This window comes from Abramis brama (genome assembly GCF_963993115.1).
Source record: "Abramis brama genome assembly, chromosome: 9".
Lineage (NCBI taxonomy): Eukaryota > Metazoa > Chordata > Actinopteri > Cypriniformes > Leuciscidae > Abramis > Abramis brama.
The window spans coordinates 26922594-26947480 of NC_139971.1; the positions used below are offsets into that span (position 1 = coordinate 26922594).

Genomic DNA, 24887 nt, shown 5'->3' on the forward strand with positions numbered 1-24887 from the left:
AACGTTTCCTGTAGTTTTTCACCAGGTTTGCACACACTGCAGGAGGGATTTTGGCCCACTCCTCCACACAGATCTTCTCTAGATCAGTCAGGTTTCTGGGCTGTCGCTGAGAAACACGGAGTTTGAGCTCCCTCCAAAGATTCTCTATTGGGTTTAGGTCTGGAGACTGGCTAGGCCACGCCAGAACCTTGATATGCTTCTTACAGAGCCACTCCTTGGTTATCCTGGCTGTGTGCTTCGGGTCATTGTCATGTTGGAAGACCCAGCCTCGACCCATCTTCAATGCTCTAACTGAGGGAAGGAGGTTGTTCCCCAAAATCTCGCAATACATGGCCCCGGTCATCCTCTCCTTAATACAGTGCAGTCGCCCTGTCCCATGTGCAGAAAAACACCCCCAAAGCATGATGCTACCACCCCCATGCTTCACAGTAGGGATGGTGTTCTTGGGATGGTACTCATCATTCTTCTTCCTCCAAACACGTTTAGTGGAATTATGACCAAAAAGTTCTATTTTGGTCTCATCTGACCACATGACTTTCTCCCATGACTCCTCTGGATCATCCAAATGGTCATTGGCAAACTTAAGACGGGCCTTGACATGTGCTGGTTTAAGCAGGGGAACCTTCCATGCCATGCATGATTTCAAACCATGACGTCTTAGTGTATTACCAACAGTAACCTTGGAAACGGTGGTCCCAGCTCTTTTCAGGTCATTGACCAGCTCCTCCCGTGTAGTTCTGGGCTGATTTCTCACTTTTCTTAGGATAATTGTGACCCCACGAAGTGAGATCTTGCATGGAGCCCCAGTCCGAGGGAGATTGACAGTCATGTTTAGCTTCTTCCATTTTCTAATGATTGCTCCAACAGTGGACCTTTTTTCACCAAGCTGCTTGGCAATTTCCCCGTAGCCCTTTCCAGCCTTGTGGAGGTGTACAATTTTGTCTCTAGTGTCTTTGGACAGCTCTTTGGTCTTGGCCATGTTAGTAGTTGGATTCTTACTGATTGTATGGGGTGGACAGGTGTCTTTATGCAGCTAACGACCTCAAACAGGTGCATCTAATTTAGGATAATAAATGGAGTGGAGGTGGACATTTTAAAGGCAGACTAACAGGTCTTTGAGGGTCAGAATTCTAGCTGATAGACAGGTGTTCAAATACTTATTTGCAGCTGTATCATACAAATAAATAGTTAAAAAATCATATATTGTGATTTCTGGATTTTTTTTTTAGATTATGTCTCTCACAGTGGACATGCACCTACGATGACAATTTCAGACCCCTCCATGATTTCCAAGTGGGAGAACTTGCAAAATAGCAGGGTGTTCAAATACTTATTTTCCTCACTGTAGCTTGTCATGTGTTTCCTTGCGCCATGTGCTCTCCTGTCTATTGTCTAACCCCACCCACCTTGTTACCTGACTATTGATTAATTTGCCCCACCTGTCCTCCCTCCTTTGTTTGCTCTCCCAATTTATGCAGTCCTGTGCTGGTTCCTTGTCATATGTTTACCCTTGTGTGTTCTTCCTGTAGGCAAGTCAAGTTATGTTTTCCCCCTCGGTGTAGTAGACTTATTGTATTTTGTTTTATTTTTTGCTTAATAAAAGCCTTTACTACTTCTGCGTTTGAGTCCTCGCCTCGTCTCCTCAACCCCAAACCGTGACAGTTTCATTTTAAGTGGTGAGTTTTACTTTTAAAACTAACAAAATGTATAACTTCTGTACAAGACTTGTCAAATACAATGCTGAATGTTTATCCAAGTGACCATTTTCTTCCATGACACAGCATTTTTCCACTTTTAGGAAGTGCCCAGTAAGTGGAAATTGTACTGATGGAGCTTTACAGTTCAAGCATTAAAAAAGGATGTTCATTTTTTTTTTTTTTAAACAAATGTACCTGCTTCCACTTTACACAAATCATTTACATTTGGAGTAGCATATGCTGAGAATTTTACTGCGGTAGCCTACTGAGAAATGTTCTTTGAGGTCTTGGTCTAGTTATTTATTACAACAATGATGCACATTTAGATGCAAGCAGCTATTTTTGGAGTTTGGCACAACAAACGGGTTACGTAACAGAAGAATGATGAAACTAACATATGGTTGCCACATATGTGTTGGACAGAAGAACAAATATCAGGAAGTTTATTTTAGCCATAATGAAGTAAAATGTTACAGCCAGACAGTAAAATAAGGAATATTTGATTAAAGGCCATAAACAGGTGCACTGCTGACGTTGATCGTATACCAAATAAAATTCACCACCTGGCAAAGCTTCGTCTGCTGTGCCACGTTTTTAAACCATTACGGCTCTTGTTTTAGCTTCTCTCTATATGATGATGTTAATCCAATGATGTTGTCAAATGTCACCTTGGCAAAAAGCATTTGCGAAATGTCCCAGGAGCCTGGACTAACATCTGAGGTACAGATCCAACCGAAAAGTTTGGAATCTGCTGAAAAATGTGAGATCTTTCAGTCTCATGTAGGCTACAGGTACATGAATTCCTCAATGTTTTCAGGGAAGAAGATTCTGAGTCAGATGGTCATCTTGCGCATCAGCTTCAACAGATCTAAAAGCTGGGAAAGAGATCATACTGGTTTCCAGTGAACTCCAAACTTTTTGAGAAGGGTAAAGTGAGATTTGTTAAATTGCAGAAGCTTGTGGACTTCATTTGATCTTTTTAGAAAGCATAATTCATAGAGGTTCTTTGCCAGGTTGAAGACGTTGGAGAAGCTTTCATGGAAAGCTACTGGTCAGAAGAAACCCAAGTCAGATCTTTAGAATCTATACACAGCTTCTGAGTAGATCTAAGACACCTCAATGTGGTTCAACAAATAAATTCTGAATGTTGAATCAACAAATCCTGCATTTTGAGGAGATGGTGGCACTTCAACCATGGACTAGCAGCAAAACCAGGAAGGAAAAAAAGAGGCTGCAGTCCTTCCATCTGAAAAACAAAGCAATGTTAATAGTTGTGATGAATCTTCTTTATTTTTGTTTTTGAAATATCAGGTATTTACATTTCCTTCCCAAGCTTCTATGCTGTATTACCGAGCCCCTAAAGGGACATGGTTATGGAAAAAAATATGAGACGGAAAAAAACTAAACTATTTTAATTCTTTTGCATTCTCTTGTAAAAGTTTTGCGTTCGCTCGGAAAATGTGTTACTCTGAGAAACTTTACGTTCCCAAAAGCGTCGTCATAATTTGGCGAATCATCGAAAAAAGGCGAATCATCCCGAAAGCAAACCAGCAATGCAGGTTTGAGCGGTGGCGCCCCGCCAAATCTCGCGAGAATCACGACTTGCTTTACGGCACGACGTCACATACATCAACACATGAAGCAGCCTCTATGGAAGATACTAGCACGCATTTCAGATGTGAATCATGGCGACGAAGAAAGCGCGGTCAGAAGAGTCATGGAAAAGAAAACGAGAACCTCTTCACGACGATAACGTTAAATACAAGTACTCCACAGCGATTCTAGAGGTCGCTGTTGGACAAAAACGGAAACTGCATAGTGTGCCTTTAATGGCCTCATCGCATATTTTTCATCTGAAATAATAAAAAGCATTTAAAAAGGCACCACCTACAAATTAATATTTTGTCATTATTCACTCACCTTCATGCCATTCCAATCCAAGCACTCCTTTAAATTTTTTAATAAAAGACAAGGCACAAACTGTATGAACATCTAGCATCAGAGAAACCATGTTGAAGGTTCTTCATCAATGAATTTTCACTGCCAATCACAAACATGACTCCACTTTTGACCGAACAATTGATAAGGTTGGTCATAAATACACACCTCAACAAAACCTGGAGACATTTTATTTTAAGGTTGTTGGTGATCTGCATCAACGAGACATTTTAACTTTGCCAACTACAAGAAGATCCTTCATATAAAAATATATGGAAAAAATAAAAAACAGACACTATTGACTGTCAGATCTACAATGCATTACATCTACTTTTTGTTTGTTTAAAAAAAATAAAAATAAAAAACCCAGCAAGCCAGTAACATTTAGAGAATGTATAACCATTGAAAATAATCTCTGGAAAACCAGCACCATATCCCCACAAAAAAGAGTGTAGAGTAGATTTCTATCTAAAATGAAACAACATAAGGCACTTATAGATGACCATGGCTTAGGTCAGCTTTCACTGGGCAGTTATTCATTACAATACACACTCATAAACCAAATGATAACCCACAGAATAAAAACAGGAAACCACATCACTGTCTTTAAGTGTGTGTTTGATGAATATTATTAGGATCTAATTTGTTTTAAGTAATACTGCACATGGTTGAATCAGTCTGAATCAACATGAGCCGGGTTTAATGGCTGGAATGTGTCATGAACACAGAAGAACTTGCATGGAAATCAGGAAAATCCCTTTCTTTTGTACAAAAAAATGGCATCAAAACACCTTGAATTTCACTATAAAATGGCAAATATCACAAAGACAAGGCTATTTCATACCCAATATCTCCCCCTCCCCCCAAAAAATTTCATTTTGGGTAAAGAAAATGAAGCCTTCAATGAAGCTACTGTGACAGTATGTTTAATGACAATTAAGCACATCTGTACAGTTCTCATTAATAGAATGAATGTTTGAAACTTTTAGTTTTCCTGTACTGTATTACAGTAACAAAATATGATTTTTGTTACATTTAAATCAGCATAAATTTAAGGCATCACAACAACTACTACCATAATGTAAACAGACTTTCAATTTAATAATGTGTCTTATTTTTCAACATTACAGTAAGAATTTGGAATTAAAATGTGCTTAATTTTCATTAATATTTCGGGGAAAAGAATTCTTTAAACAAAATTTCTTCTTTCTTTTGTGTATTGGGGACGAAATATGGCACAGACGCGTTCTTGACAGGCTTTATGCGATTGACCTGAAAACGGATCAGCATTTCTAACCTGAATTAATTCACTATTCAAAAACACGCTCTGTGCCTCTGGGAATATTGCACATCTCTTTGGTTTTGTCCACAGATTCCTTCAGTCCCTAAGAGGTCACACAGCATAAAACACATAACAAGTGTGCAAAGTCAAACCCCTCACCCAAGACACTCATCTACCTGAATAAATACACATTTTCTCAGTATACATCTCATTGTACGTCACATTTCTGTCAGCGAGAACAGAATATTTAGCCAGACGCAACTGAAGGCATATTATTGACCTGGAAGTGATGCCAACACCAAAGTGATGCTGAAACCTTCAATGACCTCAAAATGTTCGTTTAGCTCAGTTTACAGTTTTTTTTCCCCTTGACAGTGTAGTTGGCATTAGAGAAACATTTCAACTCTGGAAATGATCCCATAGCAGCTGGAAATGTTGCATAACTCATCTTCAAACAAAACATCACCTTTTCCTGAGTCTCAGTGTTTGTTTCCACTCATTTTCACCTCAAAATCACCTTCAATCAGATGCGATCTGGAACGCACATCTGGAACGTCCTGAGGTTCACCAAACGTTTAAAGTGCCGTGGTAACCGTTGCTCAGCAGCGGCGAGACTGTTGACTCGGTTACGTGTTGCGCAGCATCTGGCGATTCCACATTCCACGCTTTGAATGAAAGTGATGGAAGAAGTTCCTCAGGTACAGACGCTCCACCTCCAGCCCACCCTGAAGGATCCTACAGAACAGAGATAACACAAGGCACTTCACACACCAAATAATGTTTGTTATACATTAAGGATGCACTGATATTACATTTCTATCTAACACGATAAGCTGAATTAATTTCATGTTATAGGTAACGATAAATAGCCAATATTAATATTATAGGAAAGGCAAGGTAAGTTTATGTACATAGCACAGAAAGACAAAGATCTTTATGTAAAAAAAATAAAAATAAAAACATTTTTAATTCTATACTGTTTTAGTAAAAAAAATTATACTATAAAAATATATATAATATATATTAAGTTTTATTTTTATATAAATAAAAGTCAAAAACTAAAAGCAATCACTTTAAATGAAATCCCAACATCATAATGCACAGTATGAAAAATGGATACTGGTACTGACTGATACACTAAAAAGCTGTGATTATGGTTTTTATTAGTGTATTGTCTCACGACTGACCTGTCCAGTAGTTCCCAGTCCTCTCCGCCCCAGCGGTCAGTGAATTCTCTGGTGTTCATGCCCCCAATAAAGTCCAGGTCTGATTTATAAATTCCCAGAAGTCCAAAGCCATTGACCTCCCAGTAACCTGCACATTAAACACACACTGTGAATCTGGTATTCAGCGGTTCTGCTGTGAATTTAAACATCTACATTACTGTTAAAAAAAACATTCATTGAGCAAGGACCCATTAAATTGATCAAAAGTGACAGTAATGACATAAATGTTACAAAATATTCAAATAAATGCTTTTCTTTTGAGCTTATAGTTACTACAAAATTATTAAGTAGCACAAGTGTTTTCAACATTGATAATAAATGTTTCTTGAGCAGCAAATCAGCATATCAGAATGATTTCTGAAGGATCATGTGACACTGAAGACTGGAGTAATGATGCTAAAAATTCAGCTTTACATCACAGGAATAAATAAAACTAAAATAGAAAACAGTTATTGTGTATTGTAATACTACTTTACAATATTCCTGTTTTTAATGTATTTTTGACACGCATAAATGCAGCCTTGTTGACTTCTTCAAATATATTAGTCTTAAAGACCACAAACTTTTGAAAGGTATTGTATTTGTTGAATCTAGTTCTCTCTGATGTATTTGACAGTGTTATTAGGTAAAGGACTGTACCATCAGGCTCCAGAGGTGTAGCGCCACAGTTCAGTCTCATGACTATGGGAGCAAAGGCCATGCGTCTCTCCACACAGTGTTTTCTCACAGTGTCGATGAAGCCAGGAGGAAAATGGATGTGCAGATCACAAAGAAACACAATGCTGTGATCGTCCTGACAGAGAGACAGACAGACCTTAATTGAGTGACATTCATCAGCTTGCATTAGCGAAGATCAGGCATTCATGGCAAGTTTTAGAAATTCAAGCATATTTTGTGCAAGTGTGGTGCATGTGAGTGATTGTGTGTGTTAATCTTACAGTAATGAGGTCAATTCCTGCTTGCAGTCCTGCTGATCTCTCAAAGTTTCCACTCAGCCGGAGGTACTGATACCTGAAATAGAGGACACACAATAGAAAAGGAGTCAAAGTGAGGTCTCATTTTACAAGGTTTGAAGTACATGAATTATTAAAACAGTGTCTTTAAAGGAATAGTTCACCCAAATTTTTTTATTCATTTACTCAAGTTTCTTTCCTCTGTTGAACACAAAAGAAGATATTTTAAAGAATGTTGGTAATCGAACAGTTGATGGGCCCCATTGAGTTTCATAGAAGGGAAAAAATACTATGGAAGTCAATGGCTACCGTCAACAGCCTGGTTACCAACATTCTTTAAAATATATTTTGTGTTCAACAGAAGAAAGAAACTCATACAGGTTTGGAACAACTTGAGGGTAAGTTCACCCAAACATGTCCATTTTTGGGTGAACTACCCTTTAACACTGTTTTAGAAGAACCAGGCAAAATAAAAATATATAATTATAATATGATAGCTACAGAAGCATGAAATGGCAATGTGCCAAATGATCAAGGAATCAAACTCATGAAGTTCAGTGGTTCACTCTACTATGCGTATAATTATAAACCTGTAAATGTACCTGGGTAAATAAGAGTTTTGTAGTGCTTTTTCTACGTTGATATCAGTGCTTTCATAGTCGGTAATGATGACGTTGAAGTTCTGATCTCCAGTGGTGCGGTATAACTCCTCCATGTCAGAAATAAACTGCTGTACCCAACGGGCCTGGTTCTTCACTGCAGACACACAAACACACACAGTGTCTTGTAAAGATATTTCATGTATTTCATTCCAACACTGAGCATCCCCTCAAAATTATGGTATGGTTCTGGTTTGGTTATTGTTTTAGAAGCCAATGCTCTAAGAACATTCTTTTTAGGTTTAATTTTTTACAACCATCATAAACAATACCTAAAAGTTTTTTTAACATATATAAATATATAATACAACAATAAATAAATACACTGCTGTTCAAATGTTTGAGGTCAGGAAGATCTGAAAAGTATATTAAGTAATACTGAAAACATATGAAACAGAACTGGTTTCTAAATGTTTCTTGAGCAGCAAATCAGCATATTGTAATGATTTTTAAAGGGTCATGTGACACTGAAGATGCTATAATAGTGCTGAAATATATATATATATATATATATATATATATATATATATATATATATATATATACAGTGAGGAAAATAAGTATTTGAACACCCTGCTATTTTGCAAGTTCTCCCACTTGGAAATCATGGAGGGGTCTGAAATTGTCATCGTAGGTGCATGTCCACTGTGAGAGACATAATTAAAAAAAAAAAATCCAGAAATCACAATGTATGATTTTTTAACTATTTATTTGTATGATACAGCTGCAAATAAGTATTTGAACACCTGAGGAAATCAATGTTAATATTTGGTACAGTAGCCTTTGTTTGCAATTGCAGAGGTCAAACGTTTCCTGTAGTTTTTCACCAGGTTTGCACACACTGCAGGAGGGATTTTGGCCCACTCCTCCACACAGATCTTCTCTAGATCAGTCAGGTTTCTGGGCTGTCGCTGAGAAACACGGAGTTTGAGCTCCCTCCAAAGATTCTCTATTGGGTTTAGGTCTGGAGACTGGCTAGGCCACGCCAGAACCTTGATATGCTTCTTACAGAGCCACTCCTTGGTTATCCTGGCTGTGTGCTTCGGGTCATTGTCATGTTAGAAGACCCAGCCTCGACCCATCTTCAATGCTCTAACTGAGGGAAGGAGGTTGTTCCCCAAAATCTCGCAATACATGGCCCCGGTCATCCTCTCCTTAATACAGTGCAGTCGCCCTGTCCCATGTGCAGAAAAACACCCCCAAAGCATGATGCTACCACCCCCATGCTTCACAGTAGGGATGGTGTTCTTGGGATGGTACTCATCATTTTTCTTCCTCCAAACACGTTTAGTGGAATTATGACCAAAAAGTTCTATTTTGGTCTCATCTGACCACATGACTTTCTCCCATGACTCCTCTGGATCATCCAAATGGTCATTGGCAAACTTAAGACGGGCCTTGACATGTGCTGGTTTAAGCAGGGGAACCTTCCGTGCCATGCATGATTTCAAACCATGACGTCTTAGTGTATTACCAACAGTAACCTTGGAAACGGTGGTCCCAGCTCTTTTCAGGTCATTGACCAGCTCCTCCCGTGTAGTTCTGGGCTGATTTCTCACCTTTCTTAGGATCATTGAGACCCCACGAGGTGAGATCTTGCATGGAGCCCCAGTCCGAGGGAGATTGACAGTCATGTTTAGCTTCTTCCATTTTCTAATGATTGCTCCAACAGTGGACCTTTTTTCACCAAGCTGCTTGGCAATTTTCCCGTAGCCCTTTCCAGCCTTGTGGAGGTGTACAATTTTGTCTCTAAGTGTCTTTGGACAGCTCTTTGGTCTTGGCCATGTTAGTAGTTGGATTCTTACTGATTGTATGGGGTGGACAGGTGTCTTTATGCAGCTAACGACCTCAAACAGGTGCATCTAATTTAGGATAATAAATGCAGTGGAGGTGGACATTTTAAAGGCAGACTAACATGTCTTTGAGGGTCAGAATTCTAGCTGATAGACAGGTGTTCAAATACTTATTTGCAGCTGTATCATACAAATAAATAGTTAAAAAATCATATATTGTGATTTCTGGATTTTTTTTTTAGATTATGTCTCTCACAGTGGACATGCACCTACGATGACAATTTCAGACCCCTCCATGATTTCCAAGTGGGAGAACTTGCAAAATAGCAGGGTGTTCAAATACTTATTTTCCTCACTGTATATATATATATATATATATATATATATATATATATATATATATATATATATATATATATACACACACACACACACATATACATATATACACACACACATACATATATATACATTATATATATATACACACACACATATATATATACACACGTATATGCATATTATATATATATATATATATATATATACATATACATACATACATACATACAAATAAATAGACAATTATGCATAAAGATATAAAATCAATATGCTGGTGTAACTTCTGCTAAACCATCCAACTTTTGTGTAATGACCATTTAAAATGATCTTACTGCTGGTACCAATATAAAGGTGTTTGGATTGTGCCAGTAATAGACCAGAACAACCCATCTTTCTTAATAAGAAAGCATCTTGAATAAAATTCAGAAAATCTGGTTCTTCATCCCTCTCTTTTTGAGAGAGTTTTACCTGGGATGATGAAGTGGACAGTAGCTGTCGGGTTCCAGTAGAAGCTATATGGATTGCAAAGCTTAAGTTCTTCATCCTTAACCTTTTGTTTTTTATGAGAACCCCAATCTTCAGTTGTTTTCACAAAGATGTACTGAACCAGGCGCAAGTGGTTTCCTGAAGCCTCCAGCAGGTCCAGTTCCAGGAGATATCTACTGCCCCGATTATAATCAGGCTTCTTCTCAATGTTCACGATACGATCTAGAGAGAACTGCCTACACACACACACACCAGTTTATGTCTGAGATTAATAATGTTCAGAATGGCATATTATTACCATACTACTCATACTATTGTTACAGTTCAGAGATGTTCTGTATGCAATCAATGCTACAGGACCAGAGCATACTGTATTCCAAAATGCAATAGGCTTGACTTGATCTTCCAATTTTCATTATGACGAATGAACCAGAAATAATTCACTAATATTTTTTATGTTTTGTTTGATCAGAATCCCAAAAGATCACGCACAAACTGCAAAGTGCATACAATTTAAAATGCTATATTCATTAAACAATAAAATAATACACAGTATATACTACCATTCAAAAGTTGGGTTTGATAAGATTTTTTAATGTTTTTGGAAGTAGTCTTTTATGCTCATCAAGGCTGCATTTATTTGATACAGTAAAAACAGTAATATTGAGAAATTTTATTACATTTTAAATCAACAGCTTACTATTTAAATATATTATAAGACGTCATTTATTCCTGTGAGGCAAGGCGGAATTTTCAACATCATTTCTCCAATCTTCAGTGTCACATGATCCTTCAGAAATCATTCTAATTTTGTGCTCAAAACCAGTTCTTATTATTAGTAATGTTGAAATCAGTTGTGCTGCTTCAATTTTTTGTGGAAACTGTTACACATTTAATTTTTGGGATTATTTGATGAATAGAAAGTTGAAAAGAACAGCGTTTATTTAAAATGGAACTCTTTAGTAACATTATAAAATGTATTTACTGTCACTTTTGACCAATTTGATGTGTCCTCGCTGAATAAAAGTAGTAATGTTTAAAAAAGAAAAAACATTTTTTTGACTGTGCCCAAACTTTTGAACGATAGTGTATAATTTGCAGTATTTACGGAACATGTTACTTTCTGAACAAACCAATACAAAGAAATGTGACCCTGTTGATGCAGGTTTCACGTAATATTTTTAACAAAATGGCAGGCAGTATACTGTATAAAATGTGTGGTATGCAATATGCTAGTATTCCATTCCAAACACCATTCTGCATATTGTATTAATCAGATATTTATTTGATTCAAAATAATTGTAACAGTCAGCCTACCTTGGATATTTCTTGTTTAGTTTCTTCATAAAAGCTTCGACTACAGACAGCGCTTCTGATTCGTCGAGCAGCAGGTTTCCAGACACATTACACTTCAGATCGATCCAATCGGAGCGCATGGCATACAGATCTAGGGGTTTAGCCTGGAACGTCTGAGACCACTTGACTTCCACGTCAAACACAGCCTTATTGATGAAGTCGTAGTCTTCTTCATCAGAGAAACCATGATCCACCAAAGCATCTTCTTCACCTCGTCCATCGTCAATCTCTTCCATGTGTATCGCACTATCCTGTATCTCATTTCCACCACCCCAGTGCTTATGTTCTTCTGTGGAGAGGACCCACGTCTTGTGCTCATTGCCCTTTTTATATGATGTGTTTTGCTGTGGATTTTGGGTGATTTGGAGATGATGTGCCACTTGTGTATGCTTGATGATATTGTTGTCATTTTGACTGTTGTCATCTACTACAGCCTTTTCAGGGTTGTCCTTCAAAACCTGCACAGCTTTTTTTGCTTTACGTTTTGGGTGTTTGGGCCTCATCATTGCTTCTGCTTTGACTTCATCCCCATCCAAAGATGGTCGTTCATCTGTCCTGTTGCTCTTCTTTACTTCTACCACATCTAATGAGTTCTTGGGTGCTTTGTCCACATGTTCTAATGAGTTCTTGGGTGCTTTGTCCACATGTTCTCCCAGAAAGACTTTTCGATTTCCCATCCGATTTACAAGGTCATGACGTTCATTCTGGACCTCATCAAACATGGCAGGGTTGGTCACTGACCTTTCCTTCAACTCATCGCCTTCTCGTATGTTCTCCATGGTAATATATCTGTCTCTGACTGCAACAGGGTTTGGATTTCCATCGCTACTATTGCCGTGTTGGGCTTTAAGTGGGTGGAGCTCAATTCCACCATCCTGACGGAGCGATTGGGCCATTCGATGTTTCACCTCTGACCTCCGGCGGCCTTCTTTCTGAGCTGGTCCTGGATTTTGCTGATCAGGTATCTTCTCCATGATGTTATTCTGAATCGGTTGAGCAACCACAGAGTCTTTTTCTTTTCCCTGGTCATGGGTCTTCACTTCAGAAAGTGTATTTTGGAGGTAGTGTTGGTCCTTCGGGTGTTTTTGAGAGCGTCTCTTTTTCTTCCTTCTCGGTTGATTCTGTGGTTCTTCTGGGAGGTTCTGTGGTTCTTCAGGCGGTTTTTGGATTTCCTTAGCTTGGTTGTCTTGGTTTAGCTGTTCAAATCTGACATAAATTTTCCCATCTTGCCTATTTTTTCTGATTATGCCACTTTTCTGGACAGAGAACAGTTTGCGGCGCATCTGCATTGAGTAATCGTAATATTCGCCATAATTTTGGAGAACCTTGTTCCTCTCCATACCTTCCTCTTGCTGCTGCTTCTCATAATTTCTATCTCCTACAGGGAGATAAAGACAAGCATGAGGTGTCTTGAAATGAGGAATAAATAAACATTTTTACCTTCCTTTTAAAATGTTTTATGTTCTAAACCATCATGCGGATTGCATATTTTAACACAAAAGTTAAAGACAACAAAACTGAGCCCATTTTAATAAATTTACCTGATCTTATTACACACAATTCATTATATGTTATTATTAATAAGACAAACATGGGTTTTTTTTTTTCATAATTTCATAAAATTAAGTCCTGCTCATTTCCTGCTAAATACTCTTGTCGCATTAAGGAAGTTAAATGCATTGAGAATGTTGTTTTAATGTTGTCTTTAAATGTAAATACACCGCTAAAGCACTATGTGTTTGCTGTACCTTTGAATTTGATGAACTCGTTTTCAGGCAGATCAAGTTGAATGTATTTTGAGAAGCCATATCTGAAAATAAATGATTTGATTTGAGATCATAATACACAAGGTGCATGTGATTATGAACCAGGTCAATGACATCATCGATAACACACTACATGACAGTGCACCAAAGAGTGCTTGATTGGTGTGTGTGTGTGTTTTCACTCATGTACAGACAGTACACAGCCATTAATTAATACTTTTAATCATGTTAAAAAATATTTAATTTAAAATAAATGCTGTTCATATTAACCAGCGTATTAGGATGATTTCTGAAGGATCATGTGACATCGAAGACTTGAGTAATGATGCTAAAAATTCAGCTTTGCCATCACAGGAATAAATTACATTTGAAATAAATTTAAATCCTTAAAATTGAAATAATATTTCACAATATTACTTTTGACAATATTTCTGATCAAATAAATGCAGCCATGTTGAGCATAAACATATAAACGGTAGTGTAGTTGTGTGTGTGTCTACCTGTCCAGGTAGTATGGATTTGCAAGGTAGAAACATTTGTTATCGCTCTCCATGTGTGTGAGCCGTGTGTAGTCATTGGGATACACATACGTCAGGTGCACCTGCATCAGATTAGATTGATCAAGATCATGCTCACATAGGCACAACATTCATCGCTTTACAAAGGAATGCAATGAAAAAAAATGTGTTTAAGCACTTACAAACTGCAGGCCCTGGTAGCGCACTAGAGGATATCCCTTGATGATGTAACTGGGGTTATAGATGCAGTCAGGTAAAACTCCCTGCAAACGTATCCTGTCCAGTAATGGAACTACACATACAAATACACACAAACAAGAAAGACAAGAATCAACTCTATTATTATTATTAACATACACATTCACATACTTTATTGTATTAATTCTACAAACTGAAGGCTCTAATGCAATAGTTCAACCAGAAGGGCAGAGCAAACATTCAAGGCTCTAATAATCAAACTCAATAACTACTGTTTCTACTGAAGAACATACAGTTCCTAAAACTTCAGAAATCACAAAAAGGATTATAATTAATTAAATTTAATATATCAAGATTCTCAGTTTCCATTAATAGGGCCCTCCAGTCGAAATAATGTGGAAATCTCTCTTTTGCCACAAGGTGGCGCTGAATTCATGTTCTGAATATTATGTTTTAGTTTGCCTTGCAGACATGCAACTTTAAGATTCAATCCATCACAAAATTTAAGAAACAAGCAAACAACTAGAAACAAGAAGCAAATATAAAGTGATGGATCATTATCATAATCGAAGTGCAGAGGACAATGATTTATTTATTATACTGTAATAGAACTTTCCTAAATCTGCCAGGTCTACTTTATTTTTAAAATTCTGTTAATATTCACTCACTCTCATGTTTTAAGTTTAGTGTTGAATGGCTCATCAGGTCTGCGTTGTTAGTGTATTATGTTTATTTGACTATAAAAATTGTATTAAGTGAGCGCGAGTTTGCGTCTGAATTTCTCACCCTGATGAAACGAGTCTCGCGGATCTGCTCTCAGCATATCTGCTCCATGGGGCGGAGTCTGAGATGACCTCTGAGATGACCTCTGAGGCGGAGTCACATGACTGGCAGTGGTCTGAGGAATGTGATTGACATCTCCAGCCTTCAGAGTGGACTCATCTGCACACACAAACAATCAGGTATATACTAGTGTTTGAAACTGTTATCGATATAATAAAATTAATATACTGCTTAAAACATACTGTTTTTACAACGCATTATACTATTAATATAATACACTATTTAAAAAGAATAGTATGCACTTCCGTTCCATTCTAAACATGGTCCGCATCATCTGATCATATTTACAGAAAAACACACAAAATACACACATGCAATGCATTTATTCTTGTATTATTTATATACAATTACAGAATTTATTAATATCTTGAATTAGCTTTTATTTGCATATTTCTAGTTTTCATTTTAGTATTAGCAAGTTTGCAATGCATTTTTGTCTTTTTTTTTAAGACCCCCTGTGGTGAAAATCAAGTTTTAATGTTGTTTATATGTCTATTTGTTGTTTTTAATATGCTTTCAGACAAACCATGTGCAAATTCATCATTCTCCATAAAACTGCAGTGAACCAAAGACAGTCTCCAAAGCGCGGTTTGAAATCACCCTTGTTCTCTACGTCACAAATATTTTGTAACCAATCACTACAATGTGCGGGCGGGCTTTAGCATATCATTAACTGCTGTGAAGCAGGGGAGTCTCAAGAGAAGCCAGGTTATCCTGGTATATTTTTCTGTTAATAAAAATAAATAAAAAATGGCTTTCTCCACTGACGTTCTAAGTTGTTCAAAGGGTTTCTAAGGATACTGATTTTCAGAAGGCAGCTGTCTGACTCTGAATTGGCAAACGAGAACATGGTTTGTGTAACATTAGCAACACATTAGCTGTTTGTCAAGCAAAAGGCTAATCATATTAATTACCATTAAGTGTCCGACGTTGTAGAGAGTGATACATAAGAAGCATTACCATTCTGATACATCGACTTGTAGACGAGCCTGTATAATTCACTCTTCCACTTCTTCTGAATCAGTTTCTGTTTCAAACATATATCGGTGAATTAAACCAGTATTTCTCTTACCATTGTAAAGCGTTTACTACAGTAAAGTTGACCGAGTGGATCAGGTATTCTGAACTGCTGTGAGTGAGTGGAGGCGGAGACTAATTTGCATATTCATATAACCGCGTATACTAAATTAAATTTTATTTCAGCTTCATTTCAATTGACACATTTTTTTTTATAGTTTTACTTAAAGGGATACTTCACCGATTAGCATTAAGCTTTGTATCAGTAGAAACCCTGTAGTATTTTCGAATGACCGTGCTTCCCTCCCTCATGTCCCCCTGAGACGAGAGATTTCTGTATTGTGTGTCTGGAAAAAAACCTCTGATGATGCAAAAATCGCCATTTTGCGTCATCGGAGGCTTTTTTGGCCAGAGGCTAGAGACTACAGCCAGTAGTAGGACCTCGTTCCGCATGTTTTCAACCCGCCCATAGGGGGTGGGATCTCACAATAAAACGGCATCTTTTCAGTTTCGAGTCAAATTATCGATATCATTTCTTCCAATACTGCCCTTGGGAGTGGCTTCGTAGGGCAGCGAAGCAAGTGCATTCTGGGAGTTGTTGTCTTTCATCCACATGAGCCAAAAATACATTTTCTGGCTTTACTCAGTCTAGAAGGCACTAACTACTAAAATAATTTCACATTTCTACTACATAAATGACCCAATTTAAATACACATTCATCTTTCCAGCGGTGAAATATCCCTTTAACAATAAAAACAGTGATGCAGTGACAGACGGATATTGACAAAATAAGAGTTTTTACCTAAAGCTACATAAGTACTGTATACATTTACATAGAAATGAACGCAAAGAGTAGCTGAAGCAATAAGACGACAACACACACACACGCACTTTGTACCCCATCATTAGCTCTATTTTAGGGCGTGTGTGTGGACAGGAGAAGCTATTCCAGGCATCCTAACACTACCCTGGCATTTCTGCAACCACAGCCCAAAATAACACACACACACACACACTCACTGATATAGAGGGAGATGAACTTGGAATCGATGATTGAAAATCCGTGTCCAGCCTGTTTGAGCTGCCACTGTAAGTAAATACAGGCAGTGTCATAACATTGTACAACAATCACAGCAACACCCTCAGTAAACACACTCACCGCAACCTCTACATGGTCCGTTCCTTGATCGTTCTGTTTATGAATGAGCTCAAAGAAATATTTACTGGTCTTCTGAAGACTGTAAAACACAATAACAAAATGTGAAACATTCCTCATTTTGTAAGAATTTGAAGATTTTTTTTATATAAAGCTTTTCAAGAGTTTTAAATATAATATGAAATTGACCATATTTTATTAATGATACTGAATAATTAATATAGATTATGCATATAATATACAGAATAATTAATTAATAGAAACCTCCCATGTTTGTATTCAATTTAGATTATACATTTTTAACATACACGCTTGTTTTTTTTAAAGAAATTAAAGCTCTTATTCAGCAAGGATGCATTCAATTAATCAAAAGTGACAGTAAATACATTTCTAATGTTACAAAATATTTCTACTTCAAATAAATGCCGTTCTTTTAAACTTTCTATTCATCGAAGACTCCTGAAAAAAATGATCAGTTTCACAAATGTTTTCAACATTGATAATAAGAAATGTTCTTTAATAATTCTTGAGCATCAAATCAGCATATTAGAAGTATTTCTGAAGAGTCATGTGACACTGAAGACTGGATCAATTGCGTGTTTGTTTCCCATTGGATGTTTATACAGATTCGCTGGATCAGCACTGTTTGTTGCTGATTGGTGATTTAAGTCCTTTTGCTGAGTTGATTCCGGCAGGCTGCACGTTCTTTAACTCTCCCCGCTCTTCTGGCCGCGGGGGTGGTCTAGCGGTGATTTTATCAAACAGTTTTAGTAGCTACTGTCATTCTGTGCCATCTACAATCTACAGTAGCTTTGAAGTACAGCTGTTGCGACTGGAATTTGACGATCCTGTTTTGTTAGCGCTGGTGTATCACCCCCCTCACCTAGTGAAAGATTTTATAAGTGAATTTACTGCTTTTATGGGTGAATGTGTAACTATTACAGCAATATTCTTCTGCTAGGGGACTTTAATATTCATGTGTGCTGTCAGTCAAAACCTCTAACAATGGAGTTGCCTCATTTAACATGTTTCAGTGGGTGGAAGATCCCACACAAACTCATGGACATACTCTGGACCTGGTACTCTCACATGGCGTTTCCATTACTGATGTTCAGGTTTTTGACACTCTGATCATATGACTGTACTGTTTTCTATGTCCTTTCCTCCTTCAAGATCGCACATTACTCCTACTGCACAATGGACTCGTTCCTTTTCTCCTTGTTTTGAATACTCCTTGAAAGGTGTATGTATTCACTAACACCTTTAATGAGGTGTGTCTGTCTCTGTCCCTGGAGTCACCCTTACCCGACTTGGATGTTGAAGAACATCTTAGTTGTTTAATACTGTATGCTCCGAGGTTTTAAATACCACTGCTCCTTTAAAAGCTAAGAAGTCAAAACCTAAGACTGAACCATGGCTCAATGATACCATCCGCTCTCTGAGGCGAGCATGTAGAAGAGCAGAACGTAAATGGAAAAGTGATAAGCTACAAATTTCTTATGAAATGCTGAAAAACTCCCTCAGTGCTTTTCAGAAAGCCATGATATCTTCTAAGTCTAAGTATTTTTTAAAATTTAATTTTAAAAAACTATCATAGTTCAAAAGCCTTATTTTCTGTGTTAAATTCTGCTCTAAAACCTCCTGTAAATGTGATCTCAAATCCCTCAGTATCATTATGTGAAGGTTTCTCAAGGTTTTTCTGTGAGAAGATCACCTCTCTAAGATCTGCTATTGTCTCACCTGAACTGGGTTTTTCTTTAGCTATATGGAGTGTCTTTGACCCAGTTTCTCTTCTGTCTCTCAGAGAAATTGTTGATCATTTGAAACCTTCCTTCTGCTCTCTTGATGTTCTTTCTCCCCGTATTTTGAAACAAATTTTTGATTCGGTTGGAATATGTTTGGTGTCTTTTCTGAATAAACGTTTGAGCCCTGATATACTAAAACAAGCTACTGTTACACCTCTTCTCAAGAAACCTTCACTTGATGATAGGGATTGATGACTACCTTTTATTGCAAAAGCATTGGAGAAAACGGTTCTCAATCAACTCCAGTCTTTTCTTAGCTCAAATCAAATTCTTGAAACTTTCCAGTCTGGTTTTAAGCCTCTGCACAGCACCGAGTCTGCTTTATTAAGGGTTTCTAATGATATACTGTTAGCGACTGACGCTGGTGACTTGGTGATCCTAATACTGTTAGACTTAACCTCGGCTTTTGATACAGTTGACCATAAAACTCTTTTATCCCGACTAGAATATTTTGTGGGCATCCAGGGCACTGTCCTCAAGTTGGTTTAAATCATATCTAACAAATAGAAGTTTCTCTGTTAAACTTGGTAATTTTTCTTCCTCGCCTGCCAAACTCTCCTGTGGAGTGCCGCAGGGGTCTATTCTCGCACCCATTCTTTTTTCTCTGTATTTACTTCCTCTGGGCTCCATTTTAAGAAAGCATGGTGTATCATTTCACTGCTATGCAGACGATACACAAATTGATTTGCCTCTGAAACGCAACAAAGATGCTGCTCTGAAATCTCTTTTTGCATGCCTAGAAGAAGTAAAAATGTGGTTTTCTCAAAATTTCTTATTTCTGAATGAATCCAAAACCGAGGTTATAGTCTTTGGCCCCCATGACAACTTTAATAGCAGTAACATTGATCTGGATTACCTTTCTCCAACTTCCTCTTGCATTAAAAACTTAGGTGTTTTCTGGGATCAGAACCTCAAATTTGAAAAACAAATAAATGCGGTGATTAGTTCTTGTTTTTTCCAGCTACGTCTTCTCTCTAAGATCAAATCCTCTCTTTCTGAGGAAACCTTAGAGATTGCTGTCCATGCGTTCATTACATCGCGGTTGGATTATTGCAACTCCTTCTACTATGGCATGCCCAAACACTCTATTGCTCGTCTTCAATTAGTACAGAATGCTGCTGCAAAGTAAATTTGCACGTAAATTTGATCATGTTTCACCCATCTTAAAATCGCTGCATTGGCTACCTGTGCATTTTAGAATTGAGTTTAAAATTCTTCTCTTTGTTTTTAAATCCATAAATAATCTGGCACCGAGCTATTTGTCCGAGCTTCTCTGTTCACACAATCCCACACGAAACCTGAGGTCTGGTGATCAGAAACTTTTGTCTTTTGTCTGGTTGAAGAATAGAGGAGACAGAGCCTTTGCAATTGCTGGCCCTAGGCTGTGGAACAGCCTTCCGGTTTCCATCAGAGCGGCTCAATCTCTAAACTGTTTTTAAATCCTCTCTTAAAACCTACTTTTTTTCTTTAGCTTTTAATTCATTGTGAGCTTTTGTCATGAATGTGCGGTTATGTCCTTGTTCTGTATCCTGTGTATTGTTCAGCACTTTGGTCAGCCCTGTTTGCTGTTTTTAAATGTGCTATATAAATAAATACAAACTTGAAACTTTGTGTGATTGAGCTCAGGAAGCACAATTGATTTACCCTTTTTTGTTTGATTTGAAGTATGTTACTGAAATGTAACCTTGACCAACATTTGTTTCACACACACACACACACACACACTACAAGTGATGATTTAACAGATGAATCACTTCTAATGACTTCCTGCCTTGTGCCATGACCGGAATTAGGACACAAGCAGCAGCTTGTGAATCTACACATGCTGAGTCTAAAAATAGTTCTTCATCACTGAGGTATGCATGTGGTCATAACGTGGAGAGGTGTGTGAGCATTTCCCTCAAGCATTATGAAACACAAACGGCGCATTCACTTACGGAATAAGATCTGATTTCTGACTGGCGTATTTCCCATATTCCCCTGGGGCGGTCCATTCTCTACCTGTCTAAAAATGGAGGAACCACACAAAATTAAGTGCATCCATTTCACGCACCTGCACAAAAGTAATTGTAAAGTCAATACTCACAAACCTTTCCAACGTAAGCACGGAGCTTCAGATTTCCGGGATTCTCATCGTCGCTGAGCCAGAACTCACTGTTATCATCAGACGCCACTGCAAACAGAAAGTCACCTGTCGAACACAGGGAAGGATTAACATTGAGACAATAGCACACAATCTGAATGTGTGTGCGTGAGAGAGAGATGTACAGACCATCACTATAAGGATGTATGTAGCCAAATATCCTGAGTCCATAATTGGTCCAACTGGGCGACACAGCAAGTTTCTTCACAGTTGAACGATTCTACAGAGGTTAAAAAAACAGTGTTATCATATGCAATATGCAATGCAATGCTTACAAATGTAATACTGCAAGACAAGTATGTTGCCAACAGTGTTGTTATTGTTAACTAACAAATGTTGTTAGCTGAAATAAAATAAGTATTAGATGAAAACTTAAAATTAGAAATAACTAAGCAGAAGTACTAAAATTAAAATAGTTTTAGTTGAAACTATAAAAATAAAACAAGACTTTTGTTTTAAACTAATAAAATGACAAAAGCACAAAATTCAATTCAAAATATTAAATATACTAAAATAACAATGTGATGTCAACATGCTTGATCTTGTTTTATAGTAGATTTTAGAGTATTTAGATACATTTTCAATTCATTTATATAACATAGGTCTATTCTAGTAATATTTAGTGTAAATGTATGATCAAATTTATTATAATCCATTTTTTAAATTAGATTGCAGTCTTATATCAGAAATTCTGTACATCAGATTTTCAAAAGTTGAGGCCAGTTGCAGTATGTGGTCCACCAATAACAGTAGCTTATCCGGCAGCAGAAACGCCCGTTTAGATCAGCGGCTGGTGGTGTTCATAATTTAGAGATGTTCTTATTATAGAAAGCATTTTATTGCTCCTCCTGCACAGGAGATGATGTCATCAATATTCCTGGTGCTTTTTCAGAAAGAGAAAGAGTTTTAAATGTGTATATGCGCTAAAAAACTTTTATTTTCTTAACTTTTAGGAACACACTCGTACAGTATTTCGATTTCCTCAGTAAAACCTATACAGGCCCTTTCCAAAAAATTTGAATATCATGGAATTATTTCCATAATTCCATTCAAAACGTTAAACTTCCATAGATTATAGATTCAGGGCCCACAACTTAAACAATTTCAAGTATTTAGTTGTTTATTTGTACATAATTTGGGCTTCCAGCTCATAAAACCCACGAAAACAGGATTTCAAAAAAATTTGAATATTACATGAAATCACACAGTAATTACACAGTGATACCATGGTCATTGAACCAGGTTTTGGTTCTTTTGGCAGTGTGGGCAGGTGCAAATCCTGCTGGAAAATGAAGTCAGCATCTCCATAAAGTCTGCTGAAGGAAGCATGAAGTGCTCTGAAAATGTCCTGGTAGACGACTGCGTTGAGTGGACAGCACAGTGGACCAACACCAGCCGATGACATGGCTCCCCAAACCAACACAGACTGTGGAAACTTCACACTGGACTTCAAGCATCTTGGATTGTGTGCCTCTCCCTTCTTCCTCCAGACTCTGGGACCTTGGTTTCCAAATGAGATGCAAAATTTGCTCTCATCAGAAAAGAGGACTTTGGTCCACTGTGCTTTATTAAATCCAGAGTCAACGCAGCCGTCTACCAGGACATTTTCAGAGCACTTCATGCTTCCTTCATTTTCCAGCAGGATTTTCACCTGCCCACACTGCCAAAAGAACCAAAACCTGGTTCAATGACCATGGTATCACTGTGTAATTACTGTGTGATTTCATGTAATATTCTAATTTTTTGAAATCCTGTTTTCGTGGGTTTTATGAGCTGGAAGCCTAAATTATGTACAAATAAACAACTAAATACTTGAAATCGTTTAAGTTGCAGATTCGCATATGTACAACTGTCTAATCAGAGGTGTGTAATCTGGGTTTTAGGAACACACTCGTATTTCTTGTGTGTTCGAACTTGTTTTGAGGTTGGCACACTTGGCATCAATAGAGGATCTTTCTGCACGTCCTTTTTTATTTTATTGGTTTTAAAGAATCACAACTAGTCAGTGGGGTACATTGAATAAAAAAAAAAGAAAAGACAAATACATAAATTAAAAAAAAATAACAAACTTAAAAGTTAATTTAAAATATGAAAATGTTTACAAATGGAAACATTTTACAGCTTTCTTATTTTTTAAACATAACATTGTGTTTAGGTATTGTTGAACTTCTGATTTAAAAATGAAAAACAAAGGCTTATTATCCTCAAATTTTTCATCGATGAATAGTAAATTTAGCTAAAAAAAATAGCAGATTAAGTAATATTCCTTATGATAAGATTTGTCATAGGAGAAAAAAAAAACAAACAAATAAAACATTTTTAAAGCACAGTTGAAAACTGGGTATGATGTGAGCCTTAATAAAATAACAGAAATCTGACCAAAAACAAACTGAATGAGGAAAACTTTTTCAACATGTAAACCACAAAATGTACAAAATATATCAATATCAAAATTAAATAAAAAAAAATTAATAAAAAAAATTAGATAATTAAAAGGGTAATATTTATAAATGAATTTAAGAGAAATTTCTTTGAATGCTGCGTGTGCTCTCAGACGAGAACGCGTCCTAGAGAGTGTCATGTTTGCTGAGAGCAGCGAAAGGAAAGAGTATGCGGAAAGCCCTTATATGGAGATGGTTTTGGAGTGTTTTATGCAATAGAGTGGTGCAGGAATGACGTCACTTTGTAGGCCAACCGGCAGTTAGCATCACACTGGTTCCCTCGACAAAAACCCAATTGGATTTTCCCATAGGCTTTTTAATTAACACTAAAAACAAGCTCTGTGATCAACAAAAGTTCATGATAACAACTTTTATGAATTCTGAAGCCTCAATGCAGTCGCTAGAAGTAAAAAGCTAAAGGTAGGTTAAAAAACCCATTGACTTCGGGACGATGGAACCGGAAGTGCTAAAATGCTAACTAGCTTCCACGTTTTGGCCTACAAAGTGATGTCATATCTGCACCACTCTATTACTAACCTTGGGCACATGGTCGCTCATTTAGAATACTCCAAATCTATTAACGTTCAAACAAGGTTAAGAACAATTCCATGTGCGTACACGTCATGTAAATTAGGCTGAAATTTTTCATGAGAAGTTCTCCTGTGCATATGAATACCAATAATTTACGCAATTATTATTGAATGAGACTCATTGCAGTGTTGTGCAGCTTAATATTTTGGTGGAAATTGTGCTTTCTTTTCCTTTACTGTCACTTATGAACAATTTAATTCATCCTTGTTGCAAGGTATTCATTTCTTTCAAAAAAGAAAATATCACTGACCTTAAACGTTTGAATGGTAGTGTATATTTGACAGCTATATAACCTACATGAGGATATAGTGGATAATGTAGATTCTTCCGTAGTTGAGCTATAGATGAGCCACACCAGTCCTCAAAGATGTGAAGATTAGCCTGTCCTTTATACTGCAGCAAACACACACACAAACACACTCATATATATTAATTGAACAGATTTTTACTTTACAATAGTCAATACAATTAAAATAAATTCTTTGGATAATTTGATCCATCAGACTGTAAAAACAAGGGGGGAAACATGTTTACATTAATACTGATTAATGGAAGTCTATGGGGCAAGACTCTGCACTGGAATAAACATTAAAATATAATTTCAAAAGCAGAGCTACAAGACCTAAACATCAATATCAGCATGAGACGGGTCACGCTTGTGATAAAAACTCTGTGC

The 24887-nt window shown here is 37.1% G+C and overlaps 1 protein-coding gene across 1 annotated transcript in view; it reads right to left on the reverse strand.

Moving 5' to 3' along the window:
• Positions 1-2998: 2998 nt before the first annotated feature.
• b4galnt3b (beta-1,4-N-acetyl-galactosaminyl transferase 3b) overlaps positions 2999-24887 on the reverse strand; it is a 32831-nt gene continuing 10942 nt past the window's right edge. Inside the window, exons 4-20 of the mRNA XM_084124776.1 lie at positions 24509-24604; positions 21309-21399; positions 21127-21227; positions 20974-21041; positions 17235-17313; positions 17096-17162; positions 15001-15156; positions 14199-14308; positions 13999-14099; positions 13481-13542; positions 11694-13110; positions 10359-10612; positions 7699-7852; positions 7082-7154; positions 6783-6936; positions 6105-6231; positions 2999-5652 (exon numbers count right to left, since the gene is read on the reverse strand). Of these exons, the coding sequence (XP_083980902.1) occupies positions 5544-5652; positions 6105-6231; positions 6783-6936; positions 7082-7154; positions 7699-7852; positions 10359-10612; positions 11694-13110; positions 13481-13542; positions 13999-14099; positions 14199-14308; positions 15001-15156; positions 17096-17162; positions 17235-17313; positions 20974-21041; positions 21127-21227; positions 21309-21399; positions 24509-24604 (3219 nt within the window). The 3' untranslated portion in view covers positions 2999-5543. The remainder of the gene's footprint in view (positions 5653-6104; positions 6232-6782; positions 6937-7081; positions 7155-7698; positions 7853-10358; positions 10613-11693; positions 13111-13480; positions 13543-13998; positions 14100-14198; positions 14309-15000; positions 15157-17095; positions 17163-17234; positions 17314-20973; positions 21042-21126; positions 21228-21308; positions 21400-24508; positions 24605-24887) is intronic.